At 44.4% G+C, this 27,288-nt stretch overlaps 1 protein-coding gene and 1 long non-coding RNA gene across 2 annotated transcripts in view; one reads left to right on the top strand and one right to left on the bottom strand.

Moving 5' to 3' along the window:
• The window catches only part of LOC310712756, a 102,221-nt gene that overhangs the window by 16,164 nt on the left and 58,769 nt on the right, over window positions 1-27,288 (bottom strand). The window lies entirely within an intron of this gene.
• NAPA (NSF attachment protein alpha) lies at window positions 837-24,003 on the top strand. Its single transcript, XM_083515975.1, has 11 exons — window positions 837-1,168; window positions 9,800-9,882; window positions 10,880-10,996; window positions 14,024-14,070; window positions 14,829-14,906; window positions 15,270-15,325; window positions 15,919-16,003; window positions 18,290-18,394; window positions 19,285-19,353; window positions 20,681-20,731; window positions 22,244-24,003. The coding sequence occupies exons 1-11, from the start codon at window positions 1,065-1,067 to the stop codon at window positions 22,343-22,345; spliced, it is 897 nt and encodes a 298-aa protein (XP_083372101.1). The 5' UTR covers window positions 837-1,064; the 3' UTR covers window positions 22,346-24,003.

The following is a 27,288-nucleotide window of genomic DNA, read 5'->3' as shown; positions in this document are numbered from 1 at the left end:
AGATGGAAGGTTTTCTCTCTCCCCAGGGCCCTTTAGAGGTCTCCATGAGTCACAGCAGCAGGGAACAAAATTCTCTTATTTTATAACTAAATGGGGGGGGGGGAGGAAAGGCATAATCAAATAAGGAAAATATATATATGCATATTTTAATTTATATGTGTCGTGCAAACTTCGAAATAGTTACTGTAATTTAAATGCATCCGTTATCTTTCCCCTGACAAATCAGTATTTTAATATCCTTTCTGCATACTGCTGTAAGAATTCTAAGGTCTCAAACACAGAATAAATATTTTTACATCAGTTCTGAGGGTGGGGATTTTTCCAGTATCAGGTCCGAGCTTTTCTTGGTAGTAATTTATAGATTCCTTATGCAAAATATTTTAAATATTCGGGACAGCTTCTATTATTATTAGCAGAAGTAATAGTATTAACTGTATAATTATTTAGGCTGTTTGCAAAACCAAAGCAAACAGCATTCTATATATACAAATTCCCGCTCCGCTAGTTTTCTATTTCACTAAGAATTATATTTTTTTTTTAAAAAGGAGTCATTTTTTTAAAAAAAACCAAACCCGTAAACAAATCTATACCCCCCTTCCTCTGAAGTGGTACAGCCGAGCCAACCTCCACACCCCCCTCCTCCTCTCCACTCAGTGGACTCTACCACCTCCGTTCTAATCGCCTGTAACGCGACGAGCAACCTTGCGGCTGCTGTCGTCACATGACTCCGAGTGAGTCAGCACAGCGGGGCGGGGAAGAGTGCGCGGTGGTGCGAGCCAGCGGCTGCGACGTGCGCAGGCGCGTTTGCAGGCGTAGCCTCGGCTTCCAACAACAACAACATTAGCTCACCGGGTCACGTGGCGGCGGCGGAAGGGAGGCGGGGCGACGCCGGCGGTTGGGCCGTGCGCGGTGACGTAGGCGCGCACGCTCTTCTCGCGCCAGCTCCTCCTCCTCGGCGGCGGCGTCTGGTCTCCCCGTCAGTCTGAGGAGAAGTCGGCGGAAGGCGAGTCACTGGAACCTCCGCCGTCGTCGTCGTCGTCTCCGTCTCCCTCCCTCAGGCGGCCATGGCGATGGATACGAGCGGCAAAGAGAAGGAGGCGCTGCAGCTGCTGGCCGAGGCGGACAAGAAAGTGCGCGGCTCCCAAGGCTTCTTCTCGGGGCTGTTCGGGTGAGGCCCTCGAGCAGGACGAGGCGGCGAAGGAGAGGCGGGCCCGGTGTGGGGGGGGGAAGAGAGAAACTGCGGGGCGTTAGGTCATGTGGAAATGCGGGAAGTGCGCGCGCGCGGTGTGTGTGTGTGGGGGGGTGTCATTTCTGAAGGGTGTCCCTGCGGGGGAGGGGGAGGGAGCAGAGTCAGGGTCATCATAATAATGGTAATAATTAATAAGGGGTGACATGTGTCCCCTTTTCCCAGGACACATCTTCTTTTTTCAGGGGTAAAATTTATCTCGCGGTCGGATTTAAAAAAAAAAAAAAAACTGGCCAAAATGTCTCTGGCTCTACTTTCTGGATATCATCATCAATCTTTATTACAAATCAATACAAAGCAATACACAATTCATTCAGCCTTCCTCCAGGTTAAACAAGCATTTTGTTCAAAATATAGGGATCATTGGTTCTTGCAATCACCAATAAAAACTTTGCCACTGCTAATGTTCTAGCGTTTGTCTGGTCTTCCAATAGGAACGTGACATAGTGAGCCTCTGATTTTCCCGGGAAAGGTACTAGCTAATATTTTGCACAGTGCAACAAAATATGTTTTATGGAGTTTCTGGATATAGACGTAAGTGGTGGCTGAAGACTTGCTTTCCCCCATCTCTTCTCCCCCCCCCCCCATTGCAGTTTCTATAGCCTACATAAAGTAGGGGGGTATTTAAAGTGAGAGCTGTCAGAACGTCCTCCCTTCCCCCCCCCCTTTTCAAAATATGGCAGCCCTATTTATGTGACTGGGTTGGTCCCAGCCACTCTGGGCGGTTTCCCAACAAAAAGTAGCAATAGCACAGTACAACATTGCACACTAAAAAAACTTCACTTGACGGGTTAATGGATTTCTGGTGGGGTTGATAAATCTCTGGTGTGTAGGTGCTTGTGTTTATGGGGATTGGCGTTGTGGTAATAAACTCTGGCGGCTGGTGCCCTTTGGGACTGGTAGGGCGGAAGGCCGGAGGACCAGCGGAAGGTGGAGCCAGAGCCAGTGGCAGGCAGAACTGCCACCATGTACTGCAAGAAAGAAGGCAGCCGGGTGGGGGCTGATTTGGAGCAATGTTAAAAACTCAGATAAGCTAGGCCCCAAATGGCTCCTTAAACTAGGGTTACTGTCACCAAAACAGAATGCCTAACTGCCATTTTTGGGCCAGATGGCTCGAAAGTCACGTTTTTCAATATGGCTTTTTGGTTCTTGATATTCGTTTTGATTGTGCAGATAAAATTCTACAGGATGTGTTGCTACTGTTCGAAAGCAGTAAAGATCCAAAGATCCCCAGGCATGCACCTCCAGATGGGCATCTTCACTTAGTCGCAAGTGGTCAATTTGCAAAGTGGGCGAACACCAGCTGGGCAGGGTTGGTGGGTCAGTGTTTTGCTCTCCCTAAAACCAGCCACCTCTAATGAGACTCTGGGGCACTGGGTCATGTGGAAATGCAGGAAGTGCACACATCGTTGTGGGGGGATATATTGTGAGAGGTGTCGCTGTGGGAAAGTGGCAATGAAGTGTAAAGACAGTGGGAGGGAATGAGTGACAGGCTTGACAAATCATAGGACTGTAAAGTTGGGAGGGACACCAAGGGTCATCTAGCCCTTAGAAGACTTCTAAAGGCAGCACTATATAAGGGAGTTTTTAACGTTTGATGTTTTATTGTGTTTTTATATTTTGCTGGAAGCTGCCCCAAGTGGCTGGGGCAACCCAGTCAGATGGGCGGCATATAAATAATATTTTTGTTATTTCCCCAACTTGGGGCTGAAACCCACATGTTCTACTGACTGAGCTATCCTAGCTCTTTGGTGGGAGTGATGAATTGCCTGTGTGTGTGAGCAGGAGATAATATACTAGCGGCTGGTGTCCATTGAGATTGGTAGGGCAGAAGAAAGGAGAATCAACAGTAATTGCAGCCAGCGGCAGGCAGTGCCACCCCCTAACTAACTCAAAGTAAGAAGGCAGCCAGGTGGGAGCTGGTTTGCTTAGGTTGTCATTTGCCCAAAATGGACTAGCTCCCACTGGTAATGAGGGGGACACTTGGTCGAAGGTGAGAAGGAAATAAGAGCTCCATGGTGGAGTCTCTATAAGCAAATAGGAATCTGGGAGAGTGGCACTAAGTATGGATAATAGTGGGTTGGGAAAGTTTATATTGGAAGGTAGGTTAGGATGTTCAGGGTTATATATCCAGGGGAAGAGGTGAGCCAACACTCAGCAGAAAATCTGAGGAGTTCCGAAACTGTCTATAGCTTTATTTACAGAAAAATAACATTGGCTAAAGAAGACAAAAATGAGGATGGAGGTAGCTGGAAATGTAGAAACTTAGCTGGTGGGAGGGGCATATTTAAAGAAAGGGATTGGGTGAGATAAACTGAATGGCTTCAAGTTGAAATGGGCCGGGAACGTTCTGGGAAGCAGATTAAATTGGGAGAAGGTGCTAGTAATGCATAGGGGAAGGGCTGCTGACATCTGTGTGAGTTGGAAGATCAGAAAGGTGGTGAAGAGAAGGGAGAAGAAAATAGGCTATTGTAGGACAGTCTGGTGACAGGAGATCCTGCTAATTGGAGTAATGTGTTGAGGATTGGTTGAGATGCATTGCAGGCAAGTGGACTAGGTCCAGTAGCTGTTTCAGGGCAATGTCATGGGAGCTTTAAGGAAGCAGCTGTTGGGTGAAGTGGGGGCAATAGGAACTGGCTGAGTTGATGGGAGGCGATTTTCTAATATTATGGAGGGGTAACTTCATTGCAGTGAGCTTAAGTGAATGCTGTTGAAACTGTGGGAATCCTCTGGAGTTTGTTCTTTGAGTGAAGGTTATTGTGGTGATGGAAGAGGCTGTAGGTCCAGCTTTATTTGGGAGCGGGTTGGGTGGGACAGACCAAATTCTAATAGTAGTCAAAAAGTGACGGTCTTGCGAGTTAAAGCGCTCTGAATTAAGGCTGTGACCAACTCCACTGACTGTATCTGTGGAAGCCTGCTCAGTCATGTGGAATAGTTTTAAGGTCCAGACCAGTGTGTGCGTTGCAGGGTTCCTGTCAGTGCTGTACATGTGTTGCTTATGAATTTGAAACAGTTGTAAACTTTTATATTTGAAGTCATTGATATTCTGTCCTTCCTCCCTTAGGAGATGAGTGCAGACCACAATAAGAACAATAAAATAGACAATGTAAAACAATGCACCCATTACAAAGCACCTGAATTAAGGCAACTCCATTCACCTGATTTTCATCATGTGGGCCTTGCTTCCTTTCTTCGTGGACATTAATCCTGTATACTTCCCACTTTTAATTACATTAGGAGGGTGGTTGTTTCCCCCCAATACTTTGGTAACTAGAGACCTGGCTGATGACAGAAGATGCTCGTATGCATAACCTGCATAGAAATTTAGAGGAAACTGCCTAAACCATAGTCTGACGTGTGATGCAATGTAGCCTAAATGCTGCTGCACCATAAAAATAAAAGTCCTAATACTTTCACTTTCTCTTCTGCTTCCCCCGCTTCCCACTGCTGTGAGTTTGAATATGGAATAACAGGCCCAAGCTTTTCTTATTTCTCCTAATTTCCGCCTTCACAGCTTCTTTTGCTGAGCCCAGGTGAGATAACTGGGATTTGGGATAACACCACTGGTGGGAGCTGCTACCTTTGCAGGAGGCAGATGAGTTTATTGAAGCCCCTGAGCTCCTGTGATTTGGCTTAGTTTCTGTTAACTGTTGTAGTTTTCCAGGCTGCAAGACAGAAGAGTGGTTAAGGCGCAAGTCTATTTCTCAGAAGACAGCAAGCTGCTTTATGCTTAAGAGGAGGGGTTGTGCAAGACTAATGCAGTGTTGTGCAGGGATTAAGGATCTGTACAGGTAATGAATAGTGACTGGCAAGTCTGTCAGAGCTTTTGTCATCCTGGGAAGCTTTGTTAGTTTCCCTGAGACTAATCGCCCTGATTCTATCTGTGCTTTTTCTGAATGTGTGCTAGTACTGCTAAGTAGCTGAGATTATTTTCTTGCACACACCAGTGCTTATTTAACAAAATGGAGACTCTTCTGAATGAGCCTGCAATAAGAGCAGCCTACACCTACTTTGCTAGTAGCATTCATGGTTTGCATAAAGTTGGACCTTCTCTTCTCTCCATAGGAAGAGGGAGGATATGATCATGAACAAGAACAGAACATGGCTGTCTGCCTAACTTGGAACACTGCAGTTGGCTGAAAATAGTTGTTGAGACTGGCATGAACTAAAAAATAATTTTAAAGCCTGGGACTTGGTTCCAGGCTGACTGGGGAGACTGAAGCGTGTGACGTGATGGATGTCTTCCACCACCCACAGACGAGTAGCATTGTCTGGGTTAGGCATACCCATTAGTCACACACCTACAATTTTAATAACAGTGTCAAGCCTTGAGAAGAAGGGGGAATGGTGGTAAAGGGAGATCTTGGATAAGCTATACGTGGCAGCAGGCTAGCAGTTAGGGGCACAACAGGATACAAAATCTGCCCTTTTTTATATGTCCGTCACTATCTGCAGTCCCATATTTATTGGAGTGAAATGGTAGAAACGGCTAATAACCACCTCCTCCCTCCAAACTTGTATGCTCCAAAAAGCTGAAGGACATCAGAATTTCACAAGAGGGATTGGGTGTCCCTGGGCTGAATGAACCCTTAGGAGTGGTGAGGCCCATAAATGATAAGGCAGTAAGAGTCTAACAGGCTGGCTTCTGATGCACAGACCTACCTTGAGGAATCTTGTATTAGCCTAAAATAAAAACTTTGATAAGCCTTTCAGTCGAATTTTGTGAAGTAAATCCTTGCTTTGTTTTATATGTTTATTTAAGATACTGATATACTGCAATTAACTAAAACATCATTAAATATAGCATTCCAATTAAGATTAAAAGGTCAGTAATATTTGGTAATACTTTAAAACATAGCAAAACCAGCATCGCTTTAAAACAGGCTGTATCATGTCCCTGATAGAATATGCCTTCCCTCAGAGAAAAGGATCTGTTTTCTTTAACTGTCAAATTCAAGAGGACCCTTCTGCTTCCTTATTGCATAATATGTAGTTTGGGGTGAGTTAAATGATTATTTGAAGTGGAAAAGTACAGCAGCAAGAGATGCAGCTTTTTCTTAGAAATGGGAAGTTTACTTAAATGTCTGGGGTAGCACCTTCTGTATTTTCTAGCTGGCAAATAAGAGTGCATTTTCCTTTGATATGGATGTGTGTAATGGAAGGGTTAGTTGCCCTTCAGTTATTTGTGGTAACAATAATGGTGTTTGTGGGGAATGTTTTTGCTCCTTCCCTCTTGAAAATAATGCTTTGATGGAGGCTGACGTAGCTGGTGGCTGTTGCATTATAATCTGTGGGCTAAGAAGGAGGAGAACTGGTCTGCGCTTGCAGTTCTTCCGGCTGTGCATCTGTTTTTTTCCTGCTGGCAATGTCTGTTATTGAAGCAGCCATCGCCACCGCTGCCTAGTCAGGGGCAGGCAAGGAAAGGCACATGACAGAGCTGGTGACTCAAGGCCAGCTTCCTCTTGCACATAATGCACATCTGGGCCTTGAGATGCAAGGAGCTGAAGTAGATAATGAATTCTCAGAGACTATGAAAAAAAGAGAGCCTTGGTGTATCAGGGACTGGTGATTTTCTGTGGCGTGGGAGGAAAACACTCACTTCTAGGAAGGTTGGCGAGATGAAGTGGGAAGACAGAAGGGAGATGACAAAACAGGGTGCTAAAAATGAAAAGGCAGTTTGTTTCTGCACCTGGAATTCTTCCTTTGCAAGCCACAAAGGTGCCAAGCTTATTGACGGATATTTAACATTCATAGGTAAAAAATATTTGTGTGCTTGTGTTGGGTGATCAATACTGTCACTGTTATGGAATAGATTCTTAGGTCAGATTAGGGCTCAGCGACTAGAAGTAAACTTCATTGAACTCAGAAGGGCTTTGCTTCTGAAAGAACATGCCTTGGTCAATCCTCAAGTGTCATAGAAGCCATTTATATGTCTTTCAAGTTCTGGGAATTGCAGTTCTCAGAAAGAGGAGAGTGAGATATTAGTTAGTGTCTTGACAAACCTTCAATTCCTGGGTTGAGGGCTATGATTGCTAAACTGCTTGAGGTTTGTGAAGTGTATGGAGCCCTGTTGTAATATGGATCTCGAGTTATGGGTGTGCTTTTCCCCAGAGGCTGAGATTGAGGTCAAATATATGAGAATGTCTGTGTTGGCTTTTAAAGGATTTAAGAATACATACCTCATTAAACGCTTTTGAGCAGAGGAGATTTCAGCCAGGGTATTCTGTGGATTAAAGTGTTCACCGGTGATGCTTTTTAAAAATTCCTTTCAATACTGTAGTGTTCTCTCTTTGTATATTTTGTGTGTGTGAAAGAGAGAGTGCACATTTAGGATGGATTTTTATAAACTGGGTTGCCGGTGATGATTGTCCCCCTCCAGTACCTGACACACAAATCCCTTCCCTTAAATTCTTCCAAGAGTTAAAGAGGACTTGGAAGAACACAAGGGGTCGTTTTCCTTTGTAGTGGAGTTTGTACTGAGCTTTGGAAAGGACAAACAGAAGTGTCTCATCTCACTTTATACTGGGAAAATCCTGTCTGGGTGATCCACAAGACTTTGGAGAGAGAGGAATGACATTGACTGCAAGTAATACCTGGCTAGAAATTGAGACCCCTCATCTAGGAAATTAAATTGCTAGGCACTTAATAAAACACTATGCTGCACAAGACTGAGGAAATGAGCTTGGCACTAGGAACCCAAAATATTTTTATTTATGAAACTATAGAATACCTCCTCGTATAAAATATCAAGGAGGTGTACAACAAAATAATGCAAGTTCAATAAAACATAAAACACCATAAAAATAAGGAATCATAAAAAATGGCTGTCATGTAGAAAAAGATAGGCTTCCTGTCATGAAAGCTTTCAAGAGTTACCTGAAAATTAGCTGCAAGGATGCCTGCTGAACCTCGGCTGGATGAGTATGTATTACACAGCGTGCAACCAGTGACATTAAATGCTCAACTTCACATTGGAGCCAGATGGGCTTCTGAACTAGAGGGGAGGGGACAACTAACACTGTTTTTACAAATGATCTTGGTGTTCAAGCTGGAATATAAGGGCGCAGGTGGTCCTTAAGGTACTCTGGACCCAGGTTGTTCAAGGCTTTGTATGTTAATACAATAACCATTAACCTGGCCAAGTAAAATATGTGCAGCTAGTACAGATGTTTTAGCAGAGGTATCACATGTCATCTGCCCCAGTTACGATTGTGATTAGACACCTGCCCTTCACTTTAAGGTCCCAGGGTTGGTAACAACATCAACAACACTTTAAAACAGCTTACAAGCACAAAAATCTAGCCACTGGAGCTTTTGGATGAAGATCAGCCCCACATAGAGTGCATCATAGTAATCCAGTCTCATTGTTACCAGTGTCTTAGTACAAATAAGCTTTCTGGTTTTTGAACCCAAGTTTTCCTGGGTGGGATCCTGTAGCTCTGGTGACGGCTGGACTTCTGGGAGCCACTTCTGGGAGAGATGTCCAGAGGACTGTACTGTTCCACTGTTTGTTGTGCAATGGCCAGATGCCTCCCAGACTAGGAATCTACCTCACAGTCCCAGTGAACTAAACCATAATTGACATCTTGCCTTTGCTTGGAGGCTGTAAGCAAAGCCTGCTTTTCCAGTCCCTATAGTGTGAAAATCACCCAGACCAGATTCTTTACATTGTTTTGTAGGTGTCTGATGGTTTAACTGTTATGTGTGTTTGGAACATCTGTTAAGATGTGTATTACGTTGTTCTTCTGTGCTCTCTTGCCCTTTACACTGGGCCTCTTCTCTTTTCATAGCAGAAGAAACCTTGGCCTGATGATGCTTCTCTTTCTAACCACAGGACTCATTTTGCCAAAGCTGAAACATCTGGCAAGGTTTAGCTACTTGCCATCTGCAGTAAATTTTCAGAAGAACCAAATCCTTGGCATTCAGTGAAGACATGGATATGTCTGTTCAATAGAAGAATGTGGTGTCGTGGTGGGCAGGGAATCTCGTTTTGAAGAACGTTGGGGGTTTAGGGCAAATCTGGCATTTTTACGTATGGAAATTTTTGTTTGCCTCTTACCTCTTTGTGGAATATACCACAGAGCATCTATACCTAGGATCAGAAGAAAGTGCAGTGTAAATTGTAGGGCTCAAATGGGCTTTAAGAGTGTGGTTTCTTTCTTGCCTTGTATTAGGGGCATTCAGGTGCTCAGTGAAGACCTTCTTGTTTAGATAGGTTCTTTAGCACGCAAGGTGTTTACCTGGTCTATTATTAATATTCCCGTGTTGTATTGGGAAGTCACTAGTTTTTATTTCTTTGAATTGTATACTTTACGGCGCTTCTCTGTGATAGAAATCATAAAAAAGGGAGACGTGAATTATGCATCTCTCAATATCTCTTGTTCCGTGTCTTTATATCCGTGGGTGCAGACCCAGTCTAAAGCTGTGTAGCATTCTTAATGTGGGTAAGGCATTCCCCCCCCCCCCCCCGGAGAGCATGTTCCTTTCCAAGCAGATGGTTCTGTTTGCCTGTGCAGCAAGCAGATTCAGTGGTTTCTTTTCTTTCCTCTCTAGGGGTGGCTCCTCCAGGGTTGAGGAAGCATGTGATATCTATGCAAGAGCGGCCAATATGTTTAAAATGGCCAAGAACTGGAGTGGTACGTAACATTATCTCTCCCCTTTGCTTTTATTAACCTTGCATTGCATTCCTCAGAACTGCATACCCCAACTGCTCATTGGCTTGTAAACTCTCTCTCTCTCATTGTAAGAGAAATGCAGAGTCCCTGGGCTAAAAAGCAGGAAACATATGGTCTTCAAAATAATATGGACCTGTAATATAATATACCTATACAGTGGTACCTCGGGTTACAGACACTTCAGGTTACAGACTCCGCTAACCTCGGGTTAAGCACTTTGCTTCAGGATGAGAACAGAAATCGTGCGGCGGCGGCAGCGGGAGGCCCCATTAGCTAAAGTGGTACCTCAGGTTAAGAACAGTTTCAGGTTAAGAACGGACCTCCAGAACGAATTAAGTTCTTAACCCGAGGTACCACTGTAATATCCCCCAGCAAGTGTGGGGGAAGAGCCTGCTGTCTTGGCCCAGTTTCTTGTGAAACCCTAGACTAAGATTTATGGCATTCTCTCTTAGTAGAGAGGGCCATAGCTCAGTGGTAAAGGGCATGCTTGGCATTTTAAGCACCCTAGGTTCAATCCTTGGCATCTCCAGGTAGGACTGGAAAAGACTTCTCTCTGAAGCACTGGAGAGCAGCAGCAGCAGCCAGTCAGTATAGACCACTGGTCTTGAGCTGATGGGTTGGACTGCCTATGTAAGGTAAGAGGCAAATTATCTCTGCCTCTTTTCCTGGATTTGACACGAGACCATCACCGTTTGATAAGGTGCTGGTTGAATGGGTGCTGTAAGATTAAATTAGAGCTCTGCAGGTACGTGTCAAGTCCTCTTTGTTTTACCTGTATGGACATTTGGCAACACAAGGGTTGCAGGAGTAAGCCTTGACCCCTTCTGCCACCTCTCTCTTGCTTTTAACTTGAGGCCTCTTCTGCCTCTTCACAGTTCTGGTTGTAGAATTTTGATGTTATGTGCATGGACAAATTCCAGGCCTTGCATACTCACAGCCCCTTTCTCTCTCCACCTAGCTGCAGGGAATGCTTTCTGCCAGGCTGCTCAGTTGCATCTCCAGCTGCAGAACAAGCATGATGCGGCCATGAGCTTTGTGGATGCTGGCAATGCCTTCAAGAAAGCTGATCCTCAAGGTAAGAAAAAAGTGGATTAGGCAAGTTATACAGCCTCAAAACTGTAGTGGGACTTGCTCCTCGGGCTGGAGCTGGGAGGGTAGTCTGTGAGACAAGGCCTATTCATGCCTCCTGAAATATTCTACACACTTGTGTATTTGATGCAGAAAGCACCGTGTTTGCGTGATTGCGAAATGTGTTTAAATTGCAGAATTTGGGTCACTATCATGCAAAATACACCAAGCCTTGTGTGGAACTGGGTGCATTGCACAGTCTGTGTATCCATATACTTATTCATATTTTATGTGCACATATCTCTGGTTGATGAGAAGGGAAGACAGCTGCTGCATTCAGATGTTAATATTTCAGTTTAATAAGATGAGATACACACAAGTCTCTTGCCCGCCCATGCAGCCCTCTTCTCCTTTGTGAAGGTTTGGAGTTGGTTTGTTCTGAATCTCATAACCATAGTTTACCAGTTCAAATGAAATGGGAAACTGCGGCCAATTAGAGCCACAACATTTCAAGGAAGGAGCTAAAATTGCTTTATTTGCACGTGTCTCTTTTCAATAAGCCAAGCTACAATCATCTGAACACAGCCATTGTATTGGACTTCTGGACTTGTGGTGCTTAACTGCCAAATGCTAATATGTACATTCTCTCTAAAGCTGCAAGTCACGTAGGTTGCTGAAGGGCAAAAGCTAATGTGCCAGCTGGCTTCCTTGCATTATACACTGAGATGTCCAGCTTTAGCTTGAATCCTCAGTCGCCTGCAGCATTGCATAAGAGCTTCAAGTTGACAGGCTTCCCCCTGGCCAGGCTTGTGCAAACCTCACAGATACTAAACATGCCGTATCAGTCCATGAGTACATTCGGCCTTAAGTGTTCAGGTTCCACCTTTGCAGGAGATCTTTTGTCTCCCTTCACCTGCATATATCCACAACCCTTTTGGGAAAAAGGTGCCTCTGAGCCTTGCATAGAGTGCCTGTTCCTCGAATTCACCCACCTGGGTGTTTGTCATTAGTATATGACTTCAAGGTAGAATCAAGTCCAGATGTCTTTTTTTTTAATCCTCCTTCGAAAGCAGCAGTTATGAGGAGGGGCGTTTTCATGTTCTTCTCGCTAATTTTTTCTTTCTCTGCGCAGCAACTGGGTTATATGGCGCCTTTGCTCCATTGTAGTCTTGAGGCCAAAGGCCTGTTTGGGAAGAGGATCCCCCTTCTGGGATTTCATGTGCACGTCTGCTGGCGACAATTAGCAGAAAAGACAGACAAATGAGGAGGGGAGAGCCCTCTTCTGCAGCTGCCTAGAGTCAGGCAGCAATTTCAGGATAAAAGATGATAAAGTAACCTGAGGAGAAAACAAATTTAATCCTCCCCAGGGATTTGCTTAATCTTTTGGAGATTTGCATTCTGATTATCGGCTGCAGTAGCAGAGCTAAAGAGCCACCCTCGTCCTTGTCATTGCGCCTGGCGGAGGCGGAGCAGCCTGGGCGCATGGGATGCCTGAGCTGACGCACCAGGTCTGTGGGGTGGCTAATGTGATGAAAAGGGATCCCACCTTGGCACCTACATCCTCTTGCTTTGGATCTTCTGCTTTCCGTGATCAGTTGATTTCTCAGGGCAGAAGTGCTGAAAGGAGAGGCATTGCATGCGCTCCTGATATAACATGCAGTCTAGATGAGAGCTCTGTACACACAATGTAGTCCTCACCCACTCTTCCAAAATTTGCCAAATTAACTTGTGCAGATTTGCACCTCTTGGCTTCACCAGCCTGATTGTGCTTCCAAGGGCAGGTTTTGACCCTTTAAATCCATCCCGAGGGATTGCTTGTCTGCACACACTCTTGCTTGGACCTTAATGTCTTCTGAGGGCCTGCTAGGGTGGCCCCATGCAATAAGGTGCGACAGTTGAGTGAGAAATACTTTTTCAAGGGTGGCACCCTGACACACACTCCCCAGACACTCCTGGCAACTACTTTGATGTCATTTTAACACTCAATAAATATTAACACTGAATAAACACATTTCCTTTTCCCAGGACTCTTTGTTCTATTTCTAATGTAAATTCTTTGCTTCTTTTTAATGCCCCTTTTATGCCTGATTGTGCTTTTTTTTTAATTTGTTCTCATTCTCATTTGTCAGCCACCAAAGACTGGATTGCCCATTTATTTTATTTTGGAAACATTAAAATGGTGCTTTTATCCAGATCTGGCTGCTAGGGTGGTGTACATAAATGTCCAAAATACAAACACAAAGTTAAACCAAACATAATAAAATGTGTTGAGGGGGCAGGAGGGAATTCTGTAGTAATCCTGTGCTCACCATTTAAATTTCCATCCAAATCCTTTTCTTCTTGTTTCTGAGCTTTCAAGAGTGGCTTGTTGCTATGCTTGAAACAACTGCCAATTTAAAACAATGAAATTAGAAGCTGCCATTTAGCAAATGGTCGGAGTTCACAGTATCCAATTCTGTGTGTGACCAGGACACATATTAGTTTAAATATATTCAGTACTGAAGTTCTTCAGCTGACTACACAAGGGCAGCATAGCTGCGATAACTTTGATGTTTTGCTGTTGGTTTGTAATGTTTCTGGAAAAGCAGTAAACAATTTATTCCTTTTTTGGGGGGTGGGGTGGGGTGGGGGACAAGGTCAGCACTGGAATCTACCCTGCTAATCCTGGGACACTGGCTATGCATGTGTTTTGCAGAATGACCAGTTGTAGTATCTTCATTCTGAGTAGAATGTGGTGACATTCTAATTGTATCCATTCCTACCCGAAGGGAGAATGCAGACCAGAACTCCAAGCAGTGATGATAAACACCCATCAATTCTCCAAATGAGCTTGCTACTGTCTTTCAAGTCCCATAAGATCTATGGGCCTCAGCAGCTTTCATTGAGTGGCTTTTGATCCCCAGGGTGGGAAGTGTGCTATAAATATACTCACAGCATTGTCCCTTTCATGGAGGATAAAGGAGCACCATTGCCAGATGGTTTTATTTCCTTAGATTGCTATGTTTAAAATTGCTACCTCTTTCTGTTTTTACAGAGGCCATTAACTGTCTCCTCAGATCTATTGAGATCTACACAGACATGGTAAGCCTGTTTTGATATATGTATTGTCCAATTCAAAAACAAGTTTCTTTTAAAAAATAGAGTGTTTTGTGTATGTATATTTGTATGTCTGATTTAAAGAGGAAATGTTAAAACTGCAAAGGGGGGGGCATGATGTCCAGCAAACTTTCCCTGTGTATGGGAATTGCCCTCCCATGGTGCAAGTAAATATTAGCATCTTGGATTGGGCTTTTGCAGTGCTCTGTTGAAAGGTATCTTGAGCTCGCATCGGCTGGCTGAACCAGATGCTTGTGCTGTTTGTCAGGGGATTTGCAGCACGTCTTTTGTAGGATTGTTCTAAGAGGTGGAGGCACGTCCTTGAACTGATAAAATAACTTAGTATGGACAGTACTTAGGGTACAAAGCAGATTGCTCTGCCGAACAAAACCAAGAAATGCGTTGAAGCTGGCAAGCGTCATCTCTAGCACAGACATCCTTAAAAGAAGTTAATTAGTGTGTAAACCTTCACAAAGTCTGTGTGTATGACACCTGCCCATCCCTCACAATTGTACACTTGTGGGGTGGGGAGTGTGCTTTGATATACCCAACATGTACCTAAAGGCTATGAATGTGTGTTTTGCAAATGTAGCACAAGACTGCAGGAAGTCTGGAGTCTCAAGAGAATTGCCCATTTTTAACAAGGTTGAGGACTACTCACCACTTGAAATTGGGATGCGCGCAAGTACCCAGACGTCCTGAAACGGCAGTTCATTTTTCACCCCTGTCTTTTTGTCCTTTAGGGCCGTTTCACCATTGCAGCCAAGCACCATATAACGATAGCAGAGATCTATGAGACGGAGCTGGTAGACATTGAAAAGGTATGATGAGAAAGGGACTTCCCCTTGCCCTAACAAATTGCTAGAGAGGTACGTCTTGCTCTGGCATGCCTTGCTCTGCTCCCTTAGTATTGCCTTCCCAGAGCAATGTAGACGTAGGAACCGTGGTACATTCTGAAGAGTGTCCCTTGATTTTGCTGCTTCTAACATCCAGATTTCAACAAACGCCCCTAACACATGGGATGGAAAATTGCCATTCTGTCCTGCTTGTGAGCTCCTTGTGGAGCATCTGTCTGCCTACTGGAGGCGGAATATTTGGCTGTTTGCACCTTTGGTCTGAAGCCAAATTCATGTGTCCAGTCTAATTTCTTATTCAGTTTCTCTTTGTATTTTCTTCCTTTCAAGGCAATAGCCCATTATGAGCAAGCTGCAGATTACTACAAAGGTGAAGAATCTAATAGGTAATTGAAGAACTCTGGTATTCTTGTACCCTTCTCTGCCCTAGGGTTGTGTTGGGTAGGTGCTTTGGAACGGCTTCTGTTTTTAGGTTTGGGCTTTTAATTTAGCATTTAATTCTATGTAAAGCAGCCTAGGATGTTTCTTGATGGAGGGCAACGTATAAGTTGCCTAAATAAACATGCCCACCACAACCTATGTAAATGTCCCCCAAATTTTTCTTGTATTGAGGGGGGCGGAAGGCAGGAGAGTCATTTGCAAGCAGAACCGATCACCTGGTAGAGGGTTAAGGCACCTCCCTCCATCATGTTAGCACTAAGAGGTCAACACCTTAGTCAAAAAATGTGTTGTCCTTGAATGTGCACCTTGCCAGGCAATAGGAGCATGGTAAAGGGACAGGGTTTGATTTCTCCCCTGCGGAAGCAACCTTTTTATTTTAAAAAACACCACCACCCTTGACCCTGGAGACACCTGTGATTTGATCTGGCTGTTCTCATCTGGTCCTTCCTGGGGTCATACGGCCTGGAGGGCAGATAGATGGGTGGGTTGCTACTCCTGTCCAGGTGCCTGCAGCTCCTTTTTTCCTCTCTTCCTGCAGCTCGGCGAACAAGTGTTTGCTGAAAGTGGCTACCTACGCAGCTCAGCTGGAGCAGTACCAGAAAGCTATTGAGATCTACGAGCAGGTATGTTTATGACTCGTCTTCCCTTCCCCTCCCAGCACAAATCTTTGTTTAAATCAAATTCTTAAGGTAAAAGATGTACAACATATGAAAATGAAACTGTTGCCAGGACGGTGTACCCCATGTTTTAGTTAAAATAGCACATCTAGACAATACAAATTCTGACCTAAGGAAAGTTGAATATTGATGTGTCCATACTTTCTGCATACCATCAACTGAATAAATATTGTTTTGCTGACTGTAGGGCAGGTGTGTGTAAGATGTGCAGGTACTGAAGCCTTCCAAACTTTGGAAAGCTTACTCAACTCTTGATTATTGAGATTACAGGGATATCTCTCACCCTTCCAAGCATGTTGTGGCATGAGGTCTAGAAGCTTGGTTTTTCTCATAAATGAAAGCTAAACCTCCCAAGATACTGATACCTGGAGGAAAACCAGGAACTAGGAAAAATAAATAATGGTTCTAGTGAATAGCATTTTTTTAAGCTGAATTGATTCTTTACAACTATAAAATACCACCTTCTCCTGAGACTTAACCTTGGCTGAAAGACTTATCACTGCTTGTTCTGCATATACTATTATTCCCTGCTGCTGCCCCCTCAAAAAGTTTGCAACTTCCAGAACAATTTTTCTTGCCAATCAGACAAACAACATCTCCTGGAGATCATGTTCAGCACAGTTAGCATCTTGTGTTGCCAGGTGTAGACTATTTGAACACTTCGCTGTTGATCATTTGCAGGGAGATTGCTAACAGTGGTTGTCTAATGGAGTCAGGGCTATTGTCTTAGCCTGTCTCTTCTCCCACCTGCACCCATTTCTGTACTTTGACATCCCCACTTCATAGCTATAAGATGAAGCAATTTACCTTAAAGAAAACCTGCAATTCTCACTCAAATTCTGTGGCATCTTCAGAATTCCTCAACTGAGAAAAAAGGAATCCAGCCACTAATTTATAGCATGCTTCCATAAAAAAAAGAAGAACGTGAAGGGGAGGCTCACTTTTTGAAACCTGCCCCTGTTCATTCTCCCCTCCGATTCATTTGTGGTTAGGGATGAACATACTGTATCTACACAGAACCTATGTGGTCAGAAGGGTCATATTGCTGCTTTGTTCCTACTTAGAGAATCATAGAATCATAGAGTTGGAAGAGACCACAAGGGCCATCGAGTCCAACCCCCTGCCAAGCAGGAAACACCATCAGAGCACTCCTGACATATGGTTGTCAAGCCTCTGCTTAAAGACCTCCAAAGAAGGAGACTCCACCACACTCCTTGGCAGCAAATTCCACTGTCGAACAGCTCTTACTGTCAGGAAGTTCTTCCGAATGTTTAGGTGGAATCTTCTTTCTTGTAGTTTGGATCCATTGCTCCGTGTCCGCTTCTCTGGAGCAGCAGAAAACAACCTTTCTCCCTCCTCTATGTGACATCCTTTTATATATTGGAACATGGCTATCATATCACCCCTTAACCTCCTCTTCTTCAGGCTAAACCTGCCCAGCTCCCTTAGCCGTTCCTCATAAGGCATTGTTTCCAGGCCTTTGACCATTTTGGTTGCCCTCCTCTGGACATGTTCCAGTTTGTCAGTGTCCTTCTTGAATTGTGGTGCCCAGAACTGGACACAGTACTCCAGGTGAGGTCTGACCAGAGCAGAATACAGTGGCACTATTACTTCCCTTGATCTAGATGCTATACTCCTATTGATGCAGCCCAGAATTGCATTGGCTTTTTTAGCTGCCGCGTCACACTGTTGGCTCATGTCAAGTTTGTGGTCAACCAAGACTCCTAGATCCTTTTCACATGTACTGCTCTCAAGCCAGGTGTCACCCAGAAGGGTGCCAGTAGGGCATAGGAGCAGTAGGAGTTGTGAGTATTTTTATTTTTATTATTATTTCAATTTATATACCACCCTTTATCACAAGATCCCAGGTGTACAACATTAAAAACACATTGCAGAACATCAAGGATAAAACATCAGAAAAAACATAATGACGGATGTCCTAATAGTGAAATAACCATCATAATAACAATCCACTCACCCGTACTTTCACAGGCCATAGATTAGTTAATAGCCATAGGCCTGGGTAAAGAGGAATTGTTTTGCCTGGCGCCTAAAGGCATGTAGTGGTGGCACCAGGCAAGCCTTTCTGGGGAGAGCTTTCCACAGATGGGGAGCCACCACAGAAAAGACCCGCTCTCTTGTTGCTTTCAAGGCAACCAAATGCCAGAGTCTCCAGGGGCCCCAAGTTAAACTTGCAGCTTTGCTTGAATTGCTCTTCTTTGGCACCTCCAGGTGGGCACCAGCGCCATGGACAGCCCTCTGCTGAAGTACAGCGCCAAGGAGTACTTCTTCAAGGCAGCGCTCTGCCACTTCTGCATTGACATGCTCAACGCCAAGGTCTGGGCAACAGGTTTTTTGTCTTCTAAGCTTTGTGTCTGGTGTTGCCAAGATCCACCATCCCAAGTGCCTGTCTAGGCTGTTTCCAAACTTTCCCCCCCACAGACCACTTGAAAATTTATGAGGGTCTTGGTGGGGGCACTTAATTAATTTTCCGACTATTACAGCAATCATAATGTCCTGTGCTTAGATGCTGTGAGATTTTTACTTGCATTTTTACTGCTGCTTTTATTTCTTACATATATTTCATCGTATTGCTATTTGAATTCAATAGAATTTGAACTGTAATGCAGTGACATGCAATATAAGAAATAAAAGAAGCAATAAAAGTACAATTCTAAATCAATACTTTTAATGCAATGGATGTGCTGGCTCCTGTTCTCAACCATAAATTCAGACATGCCACGGGCTACCTTGGTAAAGCCTGTAGTTTACTGGTGGTCTAAGAACCACAGTTTGGGAACACCTGCTTTATGTCTGGTTTCCTCTGGATGTGTTCAGAATGGGAAAGGCAGAATACGGACAGTGGCGGGTGCAACTATAGCTCTCTAGCTTTCTTCCATCACAAACGCGAGTCAAAAGTCTACAAGCAGGACTTCTTTTAGCTTGTTCCTAGGAGAGAGGCAGAAGTTGTGCATGTTGACAGCATGCAACACCAGTGTTTAACTTACGGGTCAAGGACTGAAGCCATATAGGAGCAAGGATCTGGGTTGATAATGTCTTTGTGTAATAGCACTGTAATAGGGGGCTTTGCAGCATGTTGGAGGAAGGAGCTGGGGCTTCTGTAGTGTGTTGGTTTCTAAAATTTGAGTAGCTCTACTAACAAGCCTTTGGATGACCAACAGCTAACTTCTTGCATTTCTCATCTTATCTTCTTTTTAAAAAATCAGTTGGCTATACAGAAATATGAAGAAATGTTCCCAGCTTTCTCGGACTCCAGAGAGTGCAAACTGGTTAAAGTGAGTAGTTTTTATCTAGCCTTCAAAGGCTGATGTAGACGTCTGTAGGAGCTGCTGTCCCGGTCACTGTCAGAAAGCATCCATTTGGCGGTTAAAATAAGTTTTGTGAGTCTTGAAACTACACTAGGAAACCGTGGATTAGCTCAGTGGTTTCCATACCCCCCCAAACAAAAAATGCCGAAAAACTTGCCAGACCACTTAATGATTTTTCACCCTGTTGTAGCAATTGTGCTAGATGCTAAATGATTTTAAATTGTATTTTCATTGCCTCTTTTATTTCTTCTAGTGTATTTTATGGCATACCAATCTGAATTCCATACAATATAAAATAATGTATACTAATAAATAATAAAATGCAATATGAGAACTGAAAGAAGCAATGAAAATATAATTAAAAATAAACTTGAATATATAATATGCTGCAGGGATGCGGGTGGCGCTGTGGGTAAAACCTCAGCGCCTAGCCTAGGACTTGCCAATCGTCAGGTCGGCAGTTCGAATCCCGCGGCGGGGTGCGCTCCCGTTGCTCGGTCCCAGCGCCTGCCAACCTAGCAGTTCGAAAGCACCCCCAGGTGCAAGTAGATAAATAGGGACCGCTTACTAGCGGGAAGGTAAACGGCGTTTACGTGTGCTGTGCTGGCTCGCCAGATGCAGCTTGTCACGCTGGCCACGTGACCTGGAAGTGTCTGCGGACAGCGCTGGCCCCTGGCCTCTTAAGTGAGATGGGCGCTCAACCCTAGAGTCAGACACGACTGGCCCGTACGGGCAGGGGTACCTTTACCTTTATAATATGCTGCACCTGCTGTTTGTCGAGCTTGCAGTCCCTGGCGGTCTGTGGACCACAGTTTGGGAACTCCAGCTTCGGATTACTTAAACTTTATGATTGAATTTGTGGAGCTCTTCAGTGTTCTTGTACAAAGAATAAGATGCCAGTGAGCAAGAATTGAGAGGTTTTCTGTGCAGTCATCAAGGACGGACGAACAAAAGGTTGGTGGTTGGGATGGGAGGGATGTCGATGAGGCACACAGTTGCTCCTTAGTATGAAGATCAAACAAACCGAAAAGACTGGAGATGCAAAGCTATTCAGATCTTGTAACATGCTTTTTTGTCCCATCCCATCACTCGTTTAAAATAGGATCTGTCCTAGATTGCATGATTACATACACTTTTGTTATCAGAATAACATTCAGCCTGTCAAGAATCCATACCCAAAGCATCTTTTTAAAAAAATCTTCTGTTTGTTGTTAGGGCACAATGGGACACTGATTCACCATCTTGTAATTGGGAACTAATCCATAAGTTCACCAATATTCTCTCTCCCTCACAGAAATTGCTGGATGCTCATGAAGAACAGAACATTGACAGCTACACCGAATCGGTAAGGCTGTGTTTTCCTCAAGCGCCTAGTGTGAACATGGGAGGGTTGCTGTGACACCTAGTTTCCATTAACCTAGAATCTAAAGATGGGGAACATCTGGCCTTTCAGTCAGGTTGAGCTACAACTCCCATCAGCCCCAGCGAGCGTGGCTGGGTATGATGGGAGTTGTAGTTCAGCAGCCCCCAGAGGGCTACAGTTCCCCACCCCTGCTATAATCTGACAGGCTAGCCTGGTGGGAAAGCTTTAGTTTCTTCTGTAAGTTTGACTCACATTCTCCTGGGCTGCCAGCTTTTTACCTTCTCTGTGTGCCTGGGGGACACACTGCCTTCAGACCTCAGGTGGTAAGAATAGATTGGTTTTTATTTAGAGCAACCAGCTCTAAAGTGGGGCAGGCAGGCAGCGATCTGCACCAGAACACAGGTGGTACATGGGGATCAGCAGTTAGATGCCTCTGGGCCAGATTTAGTCCCCCTGAGTGCCAGCCTGGCGGAAAAGGAGGTGTGGGGGAAATGGCATCTCTGGCGGCAGATGCTAACAGCCACTTCTGGGGTGGTGATAGCATTAGTATCTGTGGAAAGGAGGACGAGTGCTCCTGCAAAGCCAGCTGCTGACATGCATTTCATACACTTAAAATCACATGTATACTTTCCAAGCTAAAATCCTGGATTCAGAGACTCGTTTGTTTATCCAAGGAAAGGCATTTTTAAGCATTCAGATCAAGCAGATCTAGCATGAGAGGAAGGCAGGTTGATTTTTAATGACTCGGACTCCAAATATCCGAAAGGTCACCTCAACCTTTACAGGTTCTTAGGTTTTAAGATCAACGGAGGGCCCTCTTGGTGGTTCCAACATCCTCAAAGGTTTTGGTAGTAAAAGCCCTGGAAAGGACATTCTCTGTGGCATCGCCTAGGTTGTGAACTCCCCCCCCCCCCAGAAGTGCGCCTGGTACCTTCATTATATAATTTCTGTCATATGCTGAAGACAACACCTCTTTACTTTGACTTCGCCAATGACTGAGATACGTATTTTTAAGACAAGCCCCCCATCGGTTGGCTAATTTTTTAAGCTGATTTTAATATTGTATTTTAAATATATTTATTAATTATATTTAAGCAACAACTATTATTATTATTATTATTATTATTATTATTATTATTATTATTATTATTATTTATTATTATTATTTCTTCCTAGGGCAGCTTACAGCATTAAAAACATTTTAAAACAACTTACAATGTATATGCTGCCTAACCACAATTGTCTCTAAGCAGCGTACAAGAAACAAAGCACCGAAAATTTTAAAAATTGTTAAAACTAACCCGCCTCAGGACCTTACAGTGAAGTGTGGGTAAGAAAATTGAGATAACAATAGTAATGGCAGCAAAGAAGCTGTATAGAATATTGCCAGTGGTTCCATATGTGAATGTGGTTTCATAGGCAGGAGCTCACCATGTTAGTTGGTTAATACAGGCACAATTTACTGCATCTCTGTTCTTTCCTGCCCCCCATCAGGTGAAGGAGTATGACTCCATCTCTCGCTTGGACCAGTGGCTCACCACCATGCTCCTGCGCATCAAGAAAACCATACAGGGCGAAGAGGAGGACCTACGCTAAGCCACTGCCCCCCAACCCTCTGCCCCTCATCTGCAGAACTCTGCGTGGATCGGCTCTGGGGGAGGAGAGGGGTTTTGGCCCAAAGGAACTGGACTTGAATGGCAAATGGTTTATTACTGCTCCCTTTCTCATCACCTCTCTCCTTGCCGCCGCCTCTTAGTACTGCAGAAAACAGGACCAGGGAGTGTGTCGCCCGTGGACTGACTCCAGCTGGAGAGAGACATGAAGGCTGTAACATGAAGTTCTCATTTCCGTTGCCTCGCTGCCCCTCCCCAGAATCTGAGCGCGTTGCTTTCTGAGCCAGCATTTTACCTTCTTCCGACGGCTTTAAAATCATTTGTATGGCTTAACGCTTGAAATTCTCTCTAGTGGGTTCAGATGATGGCACCAGCTTCCTTCCTCTCTCCCAGAAGAGAGCTTGTTGGAAGTTCGCCCTGGGGTGGAAAGGAGCCTCTTCTGTACAGCAGAGGAGATGCCCCTGTCCTTGTGGCCTCATCCCGTTACGCACCTCAAACCACATCTTCCAGAGCAGTTCCAGCCCCCCTCCCCCAGGCAGCGATTGGATGGCAGCCCCTTTCTCCCCTTTCCTTGTATCTAATACTTGTCCTATCAAAAGGGGTAGCATTGCTTTCTAATTCTAATGATTGACATGAAGCTGCCTGAGCTGGTTCTTAATTGGAAGCTGGCACGCATACCCCCATTTCAAGTCCTGGCAGACATACGAGAACTAGAAATTCTAGATATGTTACGTGGTGTATATCCTGACTCTTCTTTTCCAGGCTGCAAGAAGCATTTCTTGCAGCCCAGCTTACCATCTTGAATTCAGGTAGGAAAGAGAATTACCCTTGCTCTTTCCCTTGTCCTTAGAAGTTGGTGCCAGTCACCCATACAACATTACACGAGTATGGGGTCGTAATGCATATCCATTTGCCGGTCACTAGGGGATATAGGGTGTTCGTTCTCCTGTTGCCTGCGTAGCAAGAGGCAAACAATTCCTGAGCCATGCTGCAGGTAGCCAAAAACCTATTTAATGCTAGTAATTCTGTGTGTGTGCAGGCTGTCTTGATAGCTACCACCTCTTGCATGGTTTTCCTTCAGGCTTAGTTTGAAGGGAGCAATTCTTCTGCCAAGTATTCTGTGTTCTGTATTCATTGTCCTAAAGCTTCCCTCCCACCTCTGGATTTCCTCTTGTGTTGGCTTTAAAACAAAAAAACAAAAAACACCTAACTTTATCATGTAGTTGAGACAAAAGGGTTGATATCTTCATGAGGGATTCTCATGTTGAACTTTTTATTATTCAAGTGGGGCGGGGAGGGTGAAATTAAGTGCTGCTGCATGTTTTACAATGTCCACCAGCAAGTAACTCTGATTATAGAAAAATAACTTGCACACAGCAAACGACGAGTAATAAAAATCTGCATGGGTGGAAAACCAAACTATAGTAATCTTTGTCTAACAATAGCCTCTCTAGCTAAAGTTCCTGCTGCTTCTCTTAAGTGACATGCATGTTTTCAGGCCTAGGCTCTCCACGTCGTTTGTTCCCATCAGTGTTCCAGGACTAATTCTGCCACCTTCCCGTCAACCCTTCTAAGTTGTGATTTCTATTTCTGAGCACTGGCTGTGATTCTGTCTATAAAAAACACAATTACATGCTTGAATCTGGCTGTGCATATGTGTGTTCAGTCTTCAGACTTTTTTCCTGTGATGGATTTGGAACCGGAGCAGCTATGTTTGGGTGAACTTGACCTGCAGCTTCTCACCCTGTTTTGAGCAGTGCTGCTTTCCAGGTTTGAGTGTGGTGTGTATTCTGCACTTTTAAAAGATGGGGGAGGGGGAGACATAGTGCCCGTAAAAGCAGAGTTGTGCTAATTTGTGTTAGCTTGCATAATTCTGCCTTTTTCAATGCAGTACAGTGAACCTTACTTACTATTATTTCCCCTGCACTGTCCCTAAAAATTCTTTGGACATGTCAACATGCATCAAAGTTTATCTTCGATCCGAACTTGTTTTTAAAAAGCAAATCCCATTCTGAATGCTGCAAGTACCACCCCCCACCCCCGACAGCATGGGCAGAATATACCTAGCCCTCAGCTTAATTTGGAGGTTTATCATTCAGGTACCGGCCTATCTCATGTTGTCAGTGGCAATCACTTTATAGAGGCAGAGTTTCCTAGGGTGGCTCTTGTCTCTTGTGCCAAAGCAAAAGCAATTCTTCATTAGTCCAGAGTAGAAATCAGTGGTTCAGAACTTGTGTATCATCTGAAGCTAACTATAAAAGGTACATCCTTTTCTGAGACCTAGATTTGGCTGGGCTTCATCCAAATTTTTGTGAGTTCAGCATTCCTGTGCTCAGCCTAAACTGTTACTTGGGGCACCAGGTGTGCTTTGAAAATTCAGCTATCTTTGCCCATGCCATTTGATACAGTACGAAAACACAAAACATAGTTTTAGAATTATTATTTTCTATCATTTATACCCTGCCCATCTGGCTGGGTTGCCCTAGCCACTCCAGGTGACTTCCAGCATATATAAAAACACTAAAACCTTAAACCGCTTCCCTATACAGGGCTGCCTTTAGATGTTCCCCGAATGTTATATAATTACTCATCGCCTTAACATCTGATGGGAGGGCATTCCACAGGGTGGGCACCACTACCGAGAAGGTCCTCTGCCTCATTCCCTGTAGCTTTACTTCTCAGTGTGGGAACTGCCAGAAGGCGCTCAGTGCTGGACCTCAGTGTCAGGGCTGAACAATGGGAGTGGAGATGCTCCTTCAGGTATACAGGGCTGAGGCCTTTTTGGCCTTTAAAGGTCAGCACCATCAAATTTAATTGTGCTTGAAAATGTACTGAGAGCCAGTGTAGGTCTTTCAGGACTGGTGTTACATGGTCTCGGCGGCTGCTCCCAGACACCAGTCTAGCTGCCGCATTCTGGATTAATTGTAGTTTCTGAGTCACATTCAAAGGTAGCCCCATGTAGAGCGCATTGCAGTAGTCCAAGCGGGAGATAACCAGTGCATGTATCACTCTGGCGAGACAGCAGGCAGGTAGGGTCTCAGCCAGCGTATCAGATAGAGCTGGTAGAAAACCTCACATGAAGCACATTTGCTTATGGCAGCGTTTGGGAACCTCTGGCCCTCCAAATGATACTGGACTATGTGGGAGATGGGACTGAGGGTTAAATCTGAAGATTAAATTTTAACCACCTATCCTATGTAACTAAGGTCTTTTAGGAAAGTAAGACATTTAAATGTTTTTGCAGTTTACTAAAGCTTAGGAATTAGGCAGTTGTGCTTTTTAATTCCTTTTTATTTATGCTCTGCTGACCTCCCCCTCTTCACCCCCGTTGCAGAGAAGGAACCACACTTTTTTTTTAGTAAGAGAAACAAACAAAAAGGTTTACTTACATTTCAGTGCTGACAGCAAATACAACAAAGTAGTATGCAGGAAAAAAATACTTCAAAGTTACTAGAAAGTTTAAGAACTCTTGTGTGCCAGCCCTGTGCTTGTTTAGCAAAACATGCATTTGTGATTTGGCTGCCAACCCTCACTAACATCCCTGATCACTGACCATGCTGGCTGGAACTCAAGGGAGTTGGAACTAGAAAGACCTGGAATGCAAGCACAGGTACCCAAACCCTCGCTTAGGGAGTTGATTTGATCTGCTTTCCACTGGAGATGGTGAAGCCTCTAGGTCCATAACTTGTGCAGTGGATTGCAGCAAATCATCTCATTCTCTCCTAAGCGATGCAACGTTCCATGATCACTTGGGCTAGAGTTTAGTTATATTTTCATGTTACTGCTGTTATGCTGCCATCCCACTTGAGTACAGTGGTGCCCCGCAAGACGAATGCCTCGCAAGACGGAAAACTCGCTAGACGAAAGAGTTTTCCGTTTTGGAGGTGCTTCGCAAAGCGAATCTGCTATGGGCTTGCTTCGCAAGACGACAATGTCTTGCGAGTTCCTGATGGTTTTTTTCCTCCCCCCCCCTTTTTCTAAGCCGCTAAAAGCCGCTAATAGCGCTAATCCGCTGATCCTTCAATGGGCTTGCTTCGCAAGACGAAAAAACCGCTAGACGAAGAGAATCACAGAACGGATTCTTTTCGTCTTGCAAGGCACCACTGTACAATACCAGCTGGGTAACGTGACTGGAAGCCTGTGTGTGTGTGTGTGTGTGTGTGTGTAAAATTTTACAAAGCCCCATATTTTCTAGGGCTCTGGCAATGAGCTTAAACTATACATAGTATGATTTGCTTAACTGGCTTTTTGAGGGAAATACAATGCAAAAATAATGCATTGTAAAAATCCAAGGTGCTGTTTTCAGTAGCCTGACGAAAGAATGCAGTTCTTCCAAATGTTAAGTCTTTAATAAACCTGACTAATTATTAGAAGGAATGGACCATCTCTTTAAATATTGGGGATATTTCTGGGAATGGGGAATATTGCAACAAGGAGCACTTGTAACACATCAAACTGGAACGTGTCCAGAGGAGGGCAACCAAAATGGTCAAAGGCCTGGAAACGATGCCTTATGAGGAACGGCTAATGGAGCTGGGCATGTTTAGCCTGGAGAAGAGGAGGTTAAGGGGTGATATGATAGCCATGTTCAAATATATAAAAGGATGTCACATAGAGGAGGGAGAAAGGTCGTTTTCTGCTGCTCCAGAGAAGCGGACACGGAGCAATGGATCCAAACTACAAGAAAGAAGATTCCACCTAAACATTAGGAAGAACTTCCTGACAGTAAGAGCTGTTCGACAGTGGAATTTGCTGCCAAGGAGTGTGGTGGAGTCTCCTCCTTTGGAGGTCTTTAAGCAGAGGCTCATGTCAGGAGTGCTCTGATGGTGTTTCCTGCTTGGCAGGGGGTTGGACTCAATGGCCCTTGTGGTCTCTTCCAACTCTATGATTCTATGATCACAACATAAAATCACGGGGGTTGGGGGG

Source organism: Podarcis liolepis, assembly GCF_965112155.1.
Source record: "Podarcis liolepis genome assembly, chromosome: 7".
NCBI classification, from domain to species: domain Eukaryota; kingdom Metazoa; phylum Chordata; class Lepidosauria; order Squamata; family Lacertidae; genus Podarcis; species Podarcis liolepis.
This window is presented reverse-complemented; position numbering and strand designations above follow the sequence as displayed.